Source organism: Dendropsophus ebraccatus, chromosome 4 (assembly GCF_027789765.1).
Source record: "Dendropsophus ebraccatus isolate aDenEbr1 chromosome 4, aDenEbr1.pat, whole genome shotgun sequence".
NCBI classification, from domain to species: Eukaryota; Metazoa; Chordata; class Amphibia; order Anura; family Hylidae; genus Dendropsophus; species Dendropsophus ebraccatus.
Window position 1 is genome coordinate 25,697,379 of NC_091457.1, and position 17,492 is coordinate 25,714,870.

The 17,492-nt window shown below is 42.2% G+C and overlaps 1 protein-coding gene across 4 annotated transcripts in view; it reads left to right on the top strand.

Moving 5' to 3' along the window:
- CNIH2 (cornichon family AMPA receptor auxiliary protein 2) overlaps positions 1–17,492 on the top strand; it is a 76,318-nt gene that overhangs the window by 32,278 nt on the left and 26,548 nt on the right. The window contains exon 1 of one of the 4 annotated variants that reach the window (XM_069968200.1): positions 3,308–3,377. The exons of the other annotated variants lie outside the window; for them this stretch is intronic. Within the exon in view, the coding sequence (XP_069824301.1) occupies positions 3,312–3,377 (66 nt within the window). The 5' untranslated portion in view covers positions 3,308–3,311. Of the gene's footprint in view, positions 1–3,307; positions 3,378–17,492 lie in introns of those variants that run through there. 4 annotated transcript variants of the gene reach the window in all.

Consider the following 17,492-nt stretch of genomic DNA (forward strand, 5'->3'; position numbering starts at 1 on the left):
AAAAAACGATCGCAAATACGATCATAAGTAACGATTATCGTTCCATGGAAATGAGTGAATGTCTTCAGGTCTTTCGCAATAGCGATCGTTTGAGATGGTTATTTGTTAACGATTATGCGAACGATAATCGTCCGGTGGAATAGGGCCCTAAGCGAGCACTGACCAGACAGGTCAAAGGGTCTTAACTCTCCTCTCCTATCCTTTTGTGCTCAGAGAGATAAGCCACCGCCAGAGAAGTCTGGCAGCAGCTTACCCCTCCTCTCTCCATGAAAGAGATTTCATCTTAATGGATGGATCTGGAGAGATAGCTATTTGCTAAAGGATTATTTTACAGACAGCTATCCATATATAGTTATATACCTTTAGGCTTTATATGGAGACTGTTTCATGGCATACTACCATATAACCTTGTGTACTACTTTACGGCGTCGTAATAGACATTTACCATTGCGGCCCAGAAGCTAAGTTACACCCCATGATGACATGATAATTTGTATTTATGGCAACCGTTTTCAATGCTCGTATCATTGATGGCTTTATGCATTTACACTGGGCAATGAATGTTGCAGCCTCTACATAGTAATTGTGAGGAGAATTAGTACATAGAGAGGAACCCTCTGCTTGATGAGCCGCTCCTCTCTGCTATATTCTTTAATTAGCACAATAAACGGTAACGCAGCGAGGGCTCGGCGAAGCGAAGACACGTGAGGAGAAGTTAAATCCAAGCCCCACAGTATGCCTCATGCCCATAAGGCAGCGCCCGGGCAATGGAAGGGTTAACAAATTAGGCTCTGTAGACGTGTTACTACAGAAAATTCCCACAGCATCCCCCCTAAACCACCTTGAATCAGCATGGCATCTAGAACATGGGAATGAAACAGCACTTTCCATTGTGCAGTAAATTAGACCCTTGTTGAACACAAAGCTAAGGCAGCAAAAAACGCTCGCACAAATTGCCTTAGATGTCAGCCGCTTTATCAGCGCTCAGCCTCATTTAGAGGGCTGCTAAATAACATGATGGGGACTAGTCGACTTATCAGGTTTTCTGTTTGAACTACAGAAATAACGTCTAGAACTTTACATTTTATGTATCTGTTTTACGTATTGGCTTTGGATTTGCCATTTTATTTTTATGTAAGCCGCAGCATAAAGCTGTAGGGATTCAGCCGGGGATGGATCACGTCTGGGTAAGAGGCCATAATGATAAGTTATTGCAAGAGACAGATCAGGTCATGGCCGGGCTCCCCCTGTATTCTTCTACTTTAATGTAAGTTACTGTAGGTGATAGATCAGGTCATGGCCGGGTTCTCCCTGTATTCTTCTACCTTAATGTAAGTCACTCTAGGTGATAGATCAGGTCATGGCCGGGTTCTCCCCGTATTCCGTATTCTTCTACTTTAATGTACTGTAGGTGACAGATCAGGTCATAGTATCTGATCAAGACATGAAACCTGCTGGCCTATATATATATATATATATATATATATATATAAATTTTATTAAAGGGGTACTGATTACAGAAAGTTATACATTATAGGTTAAAAATCTCAAGTCTTCCCGGTAATTATCAGCTGCTTTATGTCCTGCAGGAAGTGATGTATTCTTTCCAGTCTGAAACAGTACTCTTTGCTGCCACCTCTGTCCGAGACAGGAACTGTCCAGAGAAGTAGCAATTCCCTTTAGAAAACTTCTCCTGCTCTGGACAGTTCATGTCTCGAACAAAGATGGTAGTAGAGAGCACTGTGTCATGCTAAAAAGAAAACACCACTTCATGCAGGACATACCGCAGCTGATAAGTACTGGAAGACTGGAGATTTTTAAATAGAAACAAATTATGAATCAAAATAACTTTCTGAAACCAGTTGATTTGAAAGAAAAAGATTTTTGCCAGAGTACCCCTTTAAGGAAACTACTAGATGTGAGTTTGACTAAAGAAAATTCCACATAGGGTGCCATCTCCCCTTGGACCAGCCCTGGTCACAGGTAATGTTCAAGTGTGGTAGTCCATTTGATAACTAAGATTTTTGTAAATCACCTAATTTACTAAAAAGCATTCCTTTTCCCAGAAAAAAAGCTCTAAAGTCTTGTTATTATCAGTTAGTAGGTGTCCTATGTCTTTGTTATCTGCCTGTTCTTTGCCTGTTGTTAGGCTCAGTCTGTCCTTAGTAACAGACAGACTAGAATGAAACACAGGAAACAGGTAGAAGGCTTAGCTTAGTGTAATGTGCAGGAGGTAGGGAGAAAGCCTGGGCTGTGTACATGCAAAGTGAAAATCTATCTCTGTCCTCCAGAGGATTCTCACTGTCCCTGAAAAGTAAAGCAAGTATTTCCTCTCATTGATAGTGTAACGCTTTATGATAGGAACTATGTTTTCATACAGTATGTGGAACTAGGCTGCTTGGCACTACTCTACAAGCACTACTACTGGTAAAGACATTATAATACGGGTTAAAATAGGCTATGTTCCCACAAAGTATTTTTGCTCAGTATTTTGGTTAGTATTTTGGTCAGTATTTTTCCTCAGTATTTTGCTCAGTATTTTGGTTAGTATTTTGGTCAGTATTTTTCCTCAGTATTTTGCTCAGTATTTTTGCTCAGTATTTGGCTCAGTGTTTTTGCTCAGTATATTTGGTCAGTATTTTGCGACCAAAACCAGCAGTGGATTGAAAACACAGAAAGGCTATGTTCACACACTGTTGAAATTTAGTGGATGGCTGTCATTTAATGGCAAATAATGGCAGATGTTTTTAAATTTTTAGTCATAAATAACGGCCATCTATAAAATTTCAGCAGTTTGTGAACATAGCCTCTTTTGTTTTTCAATTAGTCCTGGTTTTGGTTGCAAAATACTGCGTGGAAACATAGCCTTACACCGATTTGAATAGTGTTGAAAGGTGGAACTTTATTTTGTTGTAATTTACCATTAAAACAGGACATAAGAATGATGTGGGTTCCTTTTTTAGTCTTGTTTTTAGATCCTGTCTTTTTGTAATAAAAGCCATTGGCAACATGATGCCAAAGAGTTATCCTGCTGCACCCTGTTTTACAGGCACGCTTAACCTTGAACAAAACAGGATGCAAACCCGTGATGTGAACTGGGCCTAAGAAGCAGTATGGTGTTGGGGGAAATGTGCCATGTGGCCACTACTCCTGTGTCATATCACTGTAATGAGATACAGTTGTGCTGTGTGGGTAGACTCATAAAATCATCTTCCTTCCTGTTTTATGGATTCCCTGACTCTTCAGATGCTGGAGTGGAAACATTACAGCTGGAGTACTTGCTGGCCAGCGATATCAGAGAGGGTTTTCGTATGACTGCACCATCAGTCAGCTGGAACAACATTATGCATCTGTGTTTATTCACGTTCTCTTTAAAGGTGGGCAAAGTCTGAGTGACTCGGGAAATACTGTGATCATGGATGTTCGGCACAATTCACATCACATTTTTGCATCCTGATTAAACGTCAGAAGGAACCTTCTTAAGAGCAACTGTCCGTAGATCCATGTTCTAGCATTTTCATATTGACTCCCAGCTAACATTTAGTTGAAGCATTGGTTTAGAAAAAAGGTAATGCGTCATTTATTTCGTTTTTTGAGCCTTTTTGAAAGCTTGGTCTTCAGTAATGCATAGGTAGGTGACTTCTGCAAATGTAATAGCTACTGTACATGAATTAGGACAGTTGGCTAAGACAGTCTCCCCATACCCATTTCCATATGCAAAAGACATGGGTTAAGGGTCACAGATATGGCTTAAAGGGTTTGTTCAGAGAAATATTTTTATGTCTAAGGACAGGTTCACACATTGTATGACACTAGCCATTCTGTGGCCCGGCCGTATCACAGAAAGGCCGGTGTTAGTGAAGATCATCGCGGCCGGTACTGCAGTAGCAGCCAGATGATCTTCACATCTGTTGAATTGGGATGCGGGCACAGCCCTGTGTGCCCACATCCCAATTCAACATTGCACACAATGGAGAGTGTGGCCAGAGCTGCACTCTCCATTGTGTGAACTGACATGTCTGTGCGGCCACTATTCAATGAATAGTGGCCGCACAAAACTGACATTGACACTGACAAAACTGACAGCCGGTTGGAATCCCAGCCGAAGCGTATGCTATGTGTATACACTCCGACTGGGATTCGCTTTATTTAAATAAAACGGATCTTTTGCATTAATCATAGCCGTTGTTGCAAATTGCAACAACGGCCATGATTTATGCTAGAGATACGTTGTGTGAACATAGCCTATGGCTATGTTCACACAACGTATTGTTTTGAATTAATCACGGCCGTGATTAATTCAAAGAATACTTTCAATTGCAAATGAATGGCATCCCGGCCAGAGTGTATACACATAGTATGCACTTCGGCCGGGATGGCTAGCATGTCAGTGGTGAATTGGGATGAGGGCGCAGACGAATGTGCCCGCATCCCAATTCGATAGAATTTAAGTTTATCCCGGCCGGTACTGCAGTAAACTTCACTGACACCGGCCGTTCTGTGACATGGCCGGGTCACAGAACGGCCAGTGTTATACGCTGTGTGAACCCGGCCTAAAAGTGTATTGGGAGGGAGAAAAAATAAAAAACATATTTGCTAGTTGTCGCTCATATGCTGGTAGCATCCCAGCAGTGCCGGTCTTAGCAGCTCTGCCCTTACTGTTCTTCATCCTACATAAGAAATGCCAGCTCTGCTAATTACTGGCTGTGGCGAGTTACTGCTGTGGCACGTGATTGGCAGAGCAGATGTATCAAGAGGCAGCGCTGAACAGCAGGGATTTGTAGTATAGAGAGAAGACTGTACTCCGCTGATCGGTAGTGCTCAAGGCCTGTAAATCCAGAGTAGAAATGATTCTCAGCCCTCACCAAACGTAGTTGCTAGAGATGAGCAAACCGGGTTCGGGTTCGAGTTGATCCGAACCCGAACGTTCGGTATTTGATTAGCTGGGGCTGCTGAACTTGGATAAAGCTCTAAGGTTGTCTCGAAAACAAGGATACAGCCAATGAGTAGGAACCATGTCTCTGAGGACACCTTAATGTGGTGACATGGTACACTCTGTTTGATCAAATAATTTGCTAAGATCCTCACTTTTTAATATCTATAGAGCAGGTTTTTATCTTGTGTATGCCGGGTGGAGTATCTACGGTAAGCACTTGCACCTGTAGGTTGCTGTTGCACTTTATGATTTTTTTTGTATGTCATCAGACAAAGTTATTGATCCGACAGGGGGTCACTGCTGAGACTTACTCTGATCAGTAGATATAGCTGGGGAAAAATCTCGGCAGCGCAACGTAATCCCCAGCCAGCGGCGCAGTCCATCAATATTCATAATGGAAGTCTATGGGATATCACAACAGACTGAGCCGCCAGCCGGGGAGGAGGTTGCGCTGCCACAATTTTTCCCAAGCTATATCTTCTGATCATCAGTAGGACCCATTCTGATCAGTAACTTTTGATATGTCTGATGACATGTCAAAAGTTAATTTTTGTGACAGTGCCCATTTAAGCACAAGAAACTTGGTATGTGCACAGTGCCTTAGTATAAGGCACAAAAATATTTTGGTTATATTATTAGAGGCAGTTTAATGTAATACGGCAAATTTTACCATGTAGCTCTAGTCTGATAGTAGTGAGATGTTCATTTTCACCTTACACAATATACCTTATATAATATGACTCAAGTATCACATAGAATAATATTCGATAAAGTTTTTGTGTCTTATTAAGGTCACCATCTCATGGAATCAGGACGCAAGAACAATTAACTCTGCAGAGCTGAGCATAAAACTTCCGCATCCCTGTAGTATTCGTGTTTTGACCCAGCTTGCATTATAATGAAGCTTTGCGGTATATGCATAGATGGCATAATGGCGTCTATCTGCAGCATATAGCCATCTTTATAGTTTCAGCACAGAAGCTTATAGTACACAACGCAATCATTATATGTTTATTATGTTTAGAAGCTATTTTCTAAATCCACCCATAATGTCACATCGGCCGTACATTGGTGAATTAGAATTTGGGGCAGAAGCCAAAATTCGGTAATTGTATTTTATTTACCCCCAGAGATAATGGCGGTTTTCTACTGAGTTGCAGCAGAAGTAACAATGGGAAATGCAGTCATATGGGTTGTTAATTTTAAATTAGTTTTTTAGCAACTGATAGTAAAATCATCATTAACCAAGTGACAATTTTACTATTTTAAATAGGTACTATGGGGGAGATTTATCAAACATGGTGTAAAGTGAAACTGGCTCAGTTGCCCCTAGCAACCAGTTTGCACTTTTTATTCCTCACAGACTCTTTGGAAAATGAAAGGTGGAATCTGATTGGTTGCTAGGGGCAACTGAGCCAGTTTCACTTGACACCATTTTTGATAAATCTCCCCCTATGTTTTTTTATCTATTTTTTTCTAATCCATAGCATTTATAGGGTTAATATTACTGTGTGACTCCTTAGGCCTAGTGTACATACTTACGGCGATCCGTTGGCGTTTCCCTCCGGCGCAGTATAGAAGCACCGGAGGGAAACGCATCTCTGAACTGATCCCATTGTTTTCAATGGGACAGTTCAGATCATCTGTTCTGCAACTGATGCCGCCGCACCGACAGACGGACCATATGTCAGAAAGCTACATGCAGCGTTCTTACGTATGGCCCGATCAGCTATCCGGCACCGCATATCTCCTATCTCCTCCATAGAGAAGTCCCTGTCCCTGCCCCCCCCCCCCCCCCTGTGACCCTGGCTGTGCAACAGAGTGTCCCCTTGCAGGGGGGCAACGCCCAGCTCCTCTGTACAGGTGCAGCACTATAGGACAGGGGTGGGGAACCTTGCCTCTCCAGCTGTTGCAAAACTACAACTCTCATCATGTCTGGGATATCCAGGAACGATGGAAGTTGTTGTTTTGCAACAGCTGGAGATCCAAGGTTCCCTATCCCTGTTACACGGGTTATCCCCAAGTCCTGCTGCCCAAGGTAGAGGACTCTGGTGTGCTGCTGCCCCCCTACATCAATGGCCCCCTGTAATGCCATATAGGAAAAAAAAGGATGACAACTGATAGAACTGATAGAAACTGATAATTTAAAAAAAAATGGATAGAAAACCTGATGACAACTGATTTTTTACAAAAAAACATAAACGGATGCAACATATATATGTAAACTAGGCCTTACTGCTGCCAGTCAGTGGAAGTGAATATATTAAAAATAAACTAATTTTTTGTACAAAGTAATATAGCTTTATTAAATTAGTGTAGTAGTAAAAAAATGTAAATGTAAATGTAAAAGTACCCCTTCAAAGTACTCCTTAAGGACCCATGATGGATTCAAGACATATGACCCTAAGGGCCCTACTACAGGGAGTAATAATCTGTCAAATCAGGCTGATTTGGCAGATTATTGCTCCGTGCAATAAAGACAATGATCGATGAGCCGGTGAAAATGGTTATTGGCTGATCATGTCTTTTGGTCCCACCTAAAAATCATCGGCCACCAAACGTAATAGTGATGCGTGGCTGACAGCTGATGACTGTGTAAAAAAAAAAAAAAAGTATACTTACGTGTCCACGCTCCCAGGTGTTGTTCTTGTTTCTACCCACTTGCTGCCACTAAAGCTTCTACACCGGTCTTTAAAGTGGCTGGCCGCAGTGCTGTCCCATCTCGGGCAGTGATTGGCTGAGCAGCCTGTCACTTCAGAAACCGTCTCTGAAGTTCCAGCAGCGGCTGCAAACAGCAGGCAGAAGGGAGATGAACACCAGGGGCGTGGAAAGGTAATGTACATACTTTACTATTCACTATATACAGCCCTTGCTGCACAATTATCGAGTTGTGTAATAGGCTCCGCAAATGAGCGCTGATCTAGCTAATCGGCGCTCGTTTATATTAGTGATCGGGCCATGTAATAAGGCTTTTAGGCGTGTGCCCTTAGGCTTGACCGCCAACTTCAGTGGTGGTCTAGTGGGGCGATTGGCTTTCTGCAATGAAATTGTGGGTAGCTAATTCGTTATACTTACTGGCCAAACCTCTGATGCTGGTCCCAGCTTGGTGATCACAAGAGGCTGTCTTTAGCAGCCCCTAGCAATTGAGCACAGATTACATAGATTAATGCAGCACATATGTACTGCAATGATCCCTATAAGCAATCAGTGTATTGCTCATAGGAGTCCGCTGGGTTTGTGTGTGTGTGTGGGGGGGGGGGGGATGGGCTACAAATTACTGTAAAAAAAGAAAAAAAAAAAGTTTTTTCATAAATAAAAAATCCCACCCCTAGTTAATGTAAGCTTCTAAATAAAAACAAGTGACACCCACCATGGCTGCTCTTAAAGTGGTTTTGGCCTATCCTCAGAATAGGTTATCAATAAAGGATTGGTGGGGTGATCAGCTGTTTACCGCAGTGCCCATATACAGAGAACAGTGTGAAGCAGACAGCTCCATACATCATGTAGTGGCTGTGCTTGGTTACCTTGAAGTATAAGTACTTTATAAAGTTGCATCATTTTCTAGCACCTGTTGATTTAAAGAAAAAAATTCTCCAGAGTACCATTAATATAGTCTGTAGATAGATGTACTTATGTGATCAATTCATATACTGCAAAGCTTCATTAGGCCACGTTCACATTTAGTAAAACACCAGCCTGACCTGACCGGATCACAGAACGTTACTGATGATCATCTCGGCCAGTACAGCAGTCCTGGCTGGATGATCTTAACCGCTACTGAATTTGGATGCGGATGTGCGCCCTCATCCGAATTCCCCGCTGCACACAATGGTGAGTACAGCCGCAGCCGCACGCTCCATTGTGTGAACTGACAGATTCTCTGCAGCCGCTATTCAATAAATAGCGGCCGCAGAAAACTGACATGTCAGTTTTTTGCGGCGCCGCTAAGGATCCCGGCCGGAGTGTATACTATAAATCGGCAACAACGGACGTGATTAATACTTTACTTATGTTGTTTGAACATAGCTTTACATTGCAAACTGGGTCAAAACAAATAGTTATGGTGAGTGAGAGGAGTGGTGATTTAAAGGGACTATTGAACTATTGGACTATTTGTCTTCTATCCTGTAAAATTACTTCTGCAATAAATGTTCTGACTTATCATTTACTAGTATGAAACCCTACAACAAATATGTTATGCGCGTTGTTTGTAGCCCCTACAAACATTCTTACCAGTAAGCAGCTAATAGACTCTTTGTGCCGCCTATACTAAACAGGACATACACATAAGATAGCTATTACCAGTGTTAATGTTATTTTAATAGGGAAGAGAGACAAGCGTCTGCCAGACACATCTGGTGACACTTATCTCTTGGGAAACAAAGGATCAGGCTGCTTGAAATCTAAATGACAAGCTTATAATCACAGTAGAGAGAATTGCCACCCTAAAAGTGCAATTGGCCGTAGCTTGCTAAATCAGAAGTTAAAGCAGCAGCCAGAATCTGCTTATTTGGTTTCTTTTACTTATATTAACATTTTTTTTTCTGTTCGGTTACAAAAAAAAACGTTTTGAAGGAATGTCATTAAAAGGGCGGCCATCTTGGATGTCACCTCCGAATAAGCTCTGTAAACCGATGGTAAATTGTCACTTTGTTTTTGGCTGAAGCCGCCGACAAAAATGACAGTTTCACTATCAATTTATGAAAAGCTTAATCAAAAGTGACATCCAATATGGCTGCTTTCCAAATGTCCTAAAAAAATGATAGCTACATCAAAAGAGAAAGAAAACAAAAAATTGGCAATATCTTTTCAAGTAAATGAGATATGTTGAAAAGATTTTGGGCACGATGATTCCTTATCACATTCTTGGGCTCCTGTTCATAACTCTTCCTTAAAGTGAGCCAATCACCTCCCCGCAGGAGAGTCAGTTGGCCCCAGTACCTTAGCTCTCTGACACTGTGCCCAGCAGACTCCAGTGGGGCAGCAATTTTTAAAATCTTGATCTTTAATCCTTTATCTTGGCACCCAGTAATTAGGCATGAGGGCGGAGCCGCAGCAGCATCTAATCATGCTACCTCCGCCCTCTTCCCAGCCACTCACATTTTATTGGTAGCTCTGGGAACTTAATGCAAAGCCCGGCCCTCAGGCTGCCAATGAAGTGTGAATGGCTGGGAAGAGGGTGGAGGCAGCTTGACTACACGCTGTTGTGGCTCCGCTTTATGCCTATTTACTGGTCACCAGGATGAAAGATTAAAAATTTGAGATTTAGAAATTTCTGCCTCGCTGGAATCTGCGCACCAATGAGAGCTGTTCTTTCCTTTCACCTATGTCTATCCTTCTTTCTCTTTACACTTTCTCCACCACTCACAGGGGACATTACTTCTCCTGTAGGAAGTTGTCACATGGGAAGAGGAAGTGCACGCCTGCACTTAGTAAGTCTTACCCAAGTCTTGGTGGAGAGAGAACGCAAGACAAGACGATCTCTGCTGTAGTCCAGCTGTGCCCTGGCTTTGCCAGGTCCCCCCTCCGGTCAGTCCAGTGTAGTCTAGTCTAGTGTGTGGTAGAGGATAGACGCACATGGGAGACACAGAGACTTTTTCTTCAAAAGCTACACCTATTCCTAGTATGCAGTGCTAAGCCACTCAGGAGAGGACAAATCAGAGAACACCCCAACCCACACTGTGTACACTTCTGAAAGGGCAGGACAGTATCCTGAAACAAGAGGAACGGATCCGGATAGAGCAAAGTTGTTACAAGCCTATGTACTCTATCTCGCAGTGCAGGTGTAATCAGGCAAACTCAAGTTACAAGGTCTAGGGTTTGTGTCACCCTAATAGGATGGGTCACCTGACACAATAGGGCAACAGGTGGTATCATGACAGCAAAGGTCGAAACACGGGCAAAGGTATCTTTCTACTTTCAATTATTCTTCAGTGTTCTACTACTTCTTCTTCTTCTAAAGTTTCGGCAGAGCACACTTCAACCCTGGGTTGGGACTCTTGGCACAAACTCCTCTCTACTGTCCTCAGCTAACTCTACTTCTTAGTACGCAACCAAGTCACCTCAGCGCTTCTACTCCAAAGGCTCTTAGCGTAGATTCTGTTCTGTCGTCTACAGTCTGCTATCAGCTATTGTACAAATTATTCTCAAAGTAAAGAAGATTTTATTTATGATAACAAGACTACTCCACACCCACACAGTCACTACTCCATCCTTGGGTCGTCTCCCCTTTCTGTGGCTGGTGGTACCAATAGTCCGAGTGGGTCACAGCCCGACAGGTCACCCAGCAAAGGGGAAAGGACGTAGCCAGTCCCCTTAAAATAAAAGCAGGTGTGCCCCCATACCTGTGTGCCCTACTGGCACTGGCGTCACGACAATCTACCATCTGGCTGAGCTATATCCCGACCGACCACTACATCATTGGCGTCACACATCACCATCTGGCAAGTGACTGGTCGTCCATAACCAGGCTATACTGCACACACCACCCCAGTAATCAGAAGGGCTCGGCAGAAGCAGAGTGAGTCCAGGAAATCCACAGAACACTGATCGGAACCAGAACAGAGGCTGTAAACACTCAAAACTCATAACGGTTTAGGATTTTTACTAGTTTCTGATAAGAACGGGAAACCTGCTTGTTTATTCCTTTTAAACATCAAAATGACCCTCTCAGCAGTGACGCAAGCAATGTTTCTGTTAGATCTAGTGATGAGGCCACACAAGGCCTTACATCCCTTCCAAATCACATAGGGTCTCATATGAATTATGTGGCTGAGTGATTCTATGGTTCTTCTTGGAAGATCAACTTTTTTAGATGTTTAGGGGACCCTTGTTGTGATCCCATCATCTGATATATCTATTTTTTTTGTATACTGGGTGAACATACTTTATATTCCATACTGGTCAGCCACAAGTTCCTTTAGGTCTTATGAACTTCTTGGAAATATTGGCTCTTAATTATTAATGTACCATATTCTGTTTCTAGGCGGCTTATTGTATATGACTATCTTCATGCTCCTGCAGAATATAAAAAGACTATAATACCTCATGAAAACTCATGTAATCAAAATTTCCCATCTCTCTTAAGCCCCTTTAACAGGACATTTATAGCCACACAGGCAAGAGTTTCCATAGCAAAAAAAAAAGGTATAATCAACTATATATATGCACAGCTGTACGGTGTTTAACCCCTTCATGACTGAGGTCATTGATACACGGATGTCCAGGTCAAATTGAAGCGATGTTCCGCCTCGCCATGTTTATATTTTTCCTTTTTATTGGTATCCTATTGGTATAAGACAAAAATTTTGATTGTTTTGAATTTGTTTTTTTATTACTTTTTTTCTAATATATAATTTAAAAAAAAATCTGCATTTTTCGCTTTTCATTTAGGCTGTTCACCACGCGGAAACAATATTGTTATATTTTAATAGATCGGACAATTACGCACGCTATGATATGTAATATGTGTATTTTGCATGTTTTTTTTTATATTTTTATTTGTATAATGGGAAAGGGTTTCATATAAATCTTTATTGGAGCATTTTATTAGGGTTTTTTTATGTATGTTTTTAAAACTTTTTTATTTATTTATTTATTTATTTATCTTTACACATTTTGTATTACATATATAAGTCCCTTAGTTAAATAATTCAACCTGAAGAAATTTTACCCCCCAAAATGTATAAAGTAGCTTTATTAGTAAATCATAGGGATTGAGAACAGGAAGTGCAGCCATATTAGTTGTCAGAAAATGAGACCTCTTTTGGCTTATTCGCAAGTCCTGTGCCGTGGAGATTCAAAACATTTCTCCAATCCCGGTATTATATTGAATCATCATGCCGGGCGGGGAAACCATTACAGGACACCCTCGAATAAGTTCACATTATCCACATAGTTGGATAATGTTATTGAGAAAAACATAAGTATCCGCAATAACAAGAGACCATGTAACCTAGATAAGCTCTGGTTGGTGATTTCTGTATAGGCCAATACACATGGTCATAGCAATGGTCCCATACTGCACCTACCGTATTTTCCAGTGTATAAGACTTTTAAGAAGATTTTCAGGGGTTCGTCTTAAATGGCGGAAAATGTTAACCCCTGTCTGACCGCAGCAGGGTTCACTAGATGGTGCCCTGCTGCGGTCAGGCAGGGGTTAATTGAACTTAAAAAAAAAGAAAACAACAATCAACTCACCTGTCACCATAAGCGGCAACCATACCCGGCGTATAAGATGACCCCCGACTTCTGAGAAGATTTTTCAGGTTTAAAAAGTCGTCTTGTACGCTGAAAAATACAGTATTTGTGGCTTTCTTTCCTGTAGAATGTTTTTTCTATTGACTACTCTCTAGTGAACTGAGGACCCTAGCTAAGCAGAGAGTGAGTATGCACATCCACTAGTACTAAGTTATGTAAGTGGACATGCACATGGTGGACCATAATATAAATATGAATAAAAATAACAAGATGCTGTTAAGAGACACTGTAAGACTATGTTCACACACTGTTAACGACAAATAACGGTGGTTATTTTATAACAATGGCTGTTGTTTGTTTAATAAGACCAAATAAGAAGCTGCTACTTATTGTTAAATGGAGGCGGTCGTTTTGACGATGTGTGAACAAAGCCTTAAAATGCCAAAGGTGTCCTATTGCGTGAGCAGCATGGTACCCATAAAATGTTTTAATACACTTTGCACTAATGACAATTCTTTAATGTCTTTATTTTGTATATCACCAACTGATATCACAGCACTTTACATAGTTTGAGGGATCGGTTACGTGCTGTCCATAGAAGTTTATGGAGAGGGGAGGAAGTGAAGGATGAGTGACTGAATAGAGTCAAAAGCAAAAAACGAGACCATATATTATTAGACCTAATACCATTTCTTGATTCACAGCTTAAACTGCCTAGTGCTGCTCTATAATGTTCTCCATGCAGCTGCTGTCTCTGAGTGAATACTATAGAGATATATGGGAGCAGGAGCCTTCCGTGTGTGTGTGTGTGTGTGTGTGTGTGTGTGCAGTGTAGGGGACACATTGTAGCAACTAGTCTCTACCAACTAGCTCAGGGACAACTAAAAATTATATATGACACCTACATAACAGACATCTGGTAAAAATGCCATATACAAGTTATATAATGGCCAGAAATGGAGTTACTCCACATGTATACACATGGCAGCTTATCCTAAAAACTTACCTGAAACATCGGTGTGCTTTAAGTATATGTGGTGTACCCCCGGTGGTGTTATATCGGAGGATCGACCAGTCACTTGCTAGGTGGTGAGGTGTGACGCCACTCCTGTGGTGGTTGGCCGAGCTATATCTGGTCCCTGGGATGTTGTGTCCTGACGCCAGTGCCAGTTGGGCACACAGGTATAGTGGCACATCTGCTTTTAGTTTAAAGGGCCAGCTACACCCTGTTCCCATGTGGTCAGTGTCCTGCCAGATTGCTACGGGGTCCCTTTGGATAGTGTAATCACGGATGGCCAGAGTGGTGTAGTGACCTACCCAGACTATTGGAACTGCCACCCACAGAAAGGGAAAGCGTCTTAAGGCTGCGGTGTGTGCTGTGTCAGTGGAAAGCGAAGAATTACAGAGTCTCTTTAACTTAAATAAGCTTGGGTTTTTTTTACTAGAAAGTGCTCACTTGCAGTAGGTTACAAGATTATAATGTTTCTCTTGATAAAGTATGGGGTAATACATTTGACAATAGTTCCAGATCTGTAGTAGAAATGCAGTGTAGGATATAGTCGTGCCGACTGAGTAGTGTGCTGAGTGATACAAAGAAGCAGAGTAGTAGAGAGGAGGATGCCGTGAGAGTCTCAACCCAAGTAGTGCTGTGATCTGCAGGGATGTTGAAGGATGAGGTAGAATACTTAGAAGAAGAAGAACACCTGTGCCCGTGTATTAACCTTGGATAGTCTTCACACCACCTTATGCCTAGACTCTGAACCGTCCTAGAGGGTTACACAAGCCCAGACCTTGTTACCTGGCATAAGCGGAATGTTGAGGTTTCCCTGCTGACACCCGTGCTGCGAGTTCCTAGATTTATTGCCACTTTGGTCTATCCGGATCAGTTCCTAGCTTCCGTGGCTTTTGTGGATACTGTCCTGCTCTGTTACTTCTCCTTGTTCATGGCGTGGGTTGAGGTTTTCTCTGGCTTATCCTCTCCTAAGAGGGGTTTAACAGTGCAAAGTGCTGTGTAGCATTACTAGTAAGAAAGTTGTTAGAGATGTACTGTTTTGCTTCCTTCTAATATGGGTTTCTAGCTAAAACTGAGCTTTGAAGGTACAGGGACCTGGCAGAGGGCCACGGCCCAGATAGGACCACTGTGGAGTCCTTCCTCCACAATGCCCAACACGAAAGACTTTTGCACCTGCTTCACCCATGTGACTTACTTTCCTAGCGTAACTAACATGCACTGTGAGTGGGTGAAAAATGCAACAGAAATAAGGAAAGAGTTGATAGGAGAGAGGAAAAACAGATTCCTACTGGTCTGCAGATTCAGGTGACACATAAAGAAACAATAACCCTTTACATCCTTCAGCTGTGCAGCTTCCAAATACACATATATAATACAGTGACATCTAGTGGTGAAACTTTAGTGCTACTTTCATCACCACACACACACAAGTACAATAAGTACAAACTTTTACGAAGGGTGTATATAACTGTAACACCCGTGGTAGGACACCACATATACTTTATATCAATCCTTTTTTTTTTATATTATAAAGAGAAGAGAGGGGGGATATGTATTCACACAGGGGTGTTAGTATAAGATTTGGGGGGGGGATGCTAAAAAAAAAACAACTAATGTAGACATAAAGCACATTCATTTACGCAGCATATACATAGCTTTGTCATACAGAAGGTAGGTGACGAAAAGTCCTTTTAAAACCAAAAGAGCTACGAATAATCCAAAAATAAAGAGCTATGCCTGCCTTTGTACAGCATCATTGTGTCATGGCATCATAATGGGCGATCACCAAGGAAACACAGGCTGAAGTGCACGGCTAAGATTAACAGCTTTGTCCACTTCCTACAAGCTCCTATTATCCTAACAGAATAAAAAATAAAAAGGTGCTGACACGTGGCCAGTGCAATAAAACTATAAACAAACAAATGCAACAAACAGTATGCAGAGACCACAGTCTGTCTACACAGAGGTTGTATGGAGGCGCGTGGAGTCTTAGCAGCTCTGTGGACTATTCATGTGTGTACATAGGGCGCTGTATGATATATGCTGTACCCATCATCATGAGCAGAATAATATGCAGTTCTGGAGTTGAGGAGTCCAGTGGGTGCCAGCAGTAATTGGCAGCCTTCTCCGCATGAACACGCATAGTAATGTGGTGTCCCACCACGGGTGTTACTAGTGTTTTACACCCCTCGCAAAAGCCTGTACTTCAAGTAACTGTGGTGATGAAGTAGTACCAAAGTTTTGCCACAAGGTATCACTATTGTATGTAACTGTACTTGTATTCTGCACAGCTGCAGGAAACTAAAGGGTTATTGTTTCTTGTAATCTGTACACCAATGAGGACCTTCTCTTCTTTTCTACCTATCCCTGAGCTCCTTTCTTTCTATGCTTTCTTCTCCACCACTCACAGGGGATATTACACCACCTGTAGGAAGTTGTCACATTGGGAGAGGGAGCTTACACCCACTTTTAGTTAGTTTTAGTTTAGTTTTTGAGTAGAGAAAACTCTAAACAAGTTGGTCTAGCTGGGCCCTGGCTTTGCCAGATCCCCACTCCAGAACTTGTCTTGGTTTTAGTCAGGTTCCTGTGCAGAGCAGATGCACAAGGGAGACACAGACACCAGTTTCTTGAAGGCAGCACTTCTACACACTATGCAGTGTTAAGCTACTCCAAGGAGAGGACAAGTCAGAGAAACCCCAACTCACTCGACACTGGTGAGCAAAAGGTGGTATAGCGAAAAAGGTCAAAACACGGGCTATTTTATGTCTTCAGTATTATACTACTACTTCTTCTTCTTCTAAAGTTCCGGCAGAGCACATTACTACTTGGGTTGGGACTCTCACGACCTACTCCTCTCTACTACTCTGAACCTGCAGTACAAACTCCTCTCAACTACTCAGCACTCTCAGTACAAACTCCTCTCAACTACTCTCAGCTCTACTACTCTAAAGGTCCTCAGTACAGCTTTTGTCTTGTCCAGTCTACAGTCTGCTATCCGCTATTGTATAAAGTATTCTCTCAGTAAAGAAGATCTATTTATGCTAACTGGACTCAGTGATCATTACTCAGGCAACTACACAGCAGATACCACATCCTTGGGTCTCTCCCCTTTCTGTGGGTGGCGGTACCAATAGTCTAGGTCGGTCACAACTCCACTCCGGACCACCATGATAAGTACCCAAGGGACCCCCTCACAGCCCGGCAAGTCACCAACCACAGGGGAAAGGGTATAGCACACCACTCTAAAATAAAAGCAGGTGTGCCTCCATACCTGTGTGCCCACCTGGCACTGGCGTTACGACAGTATACCATCTGGAGGAGCTATATCTTGACTAACCACCACAG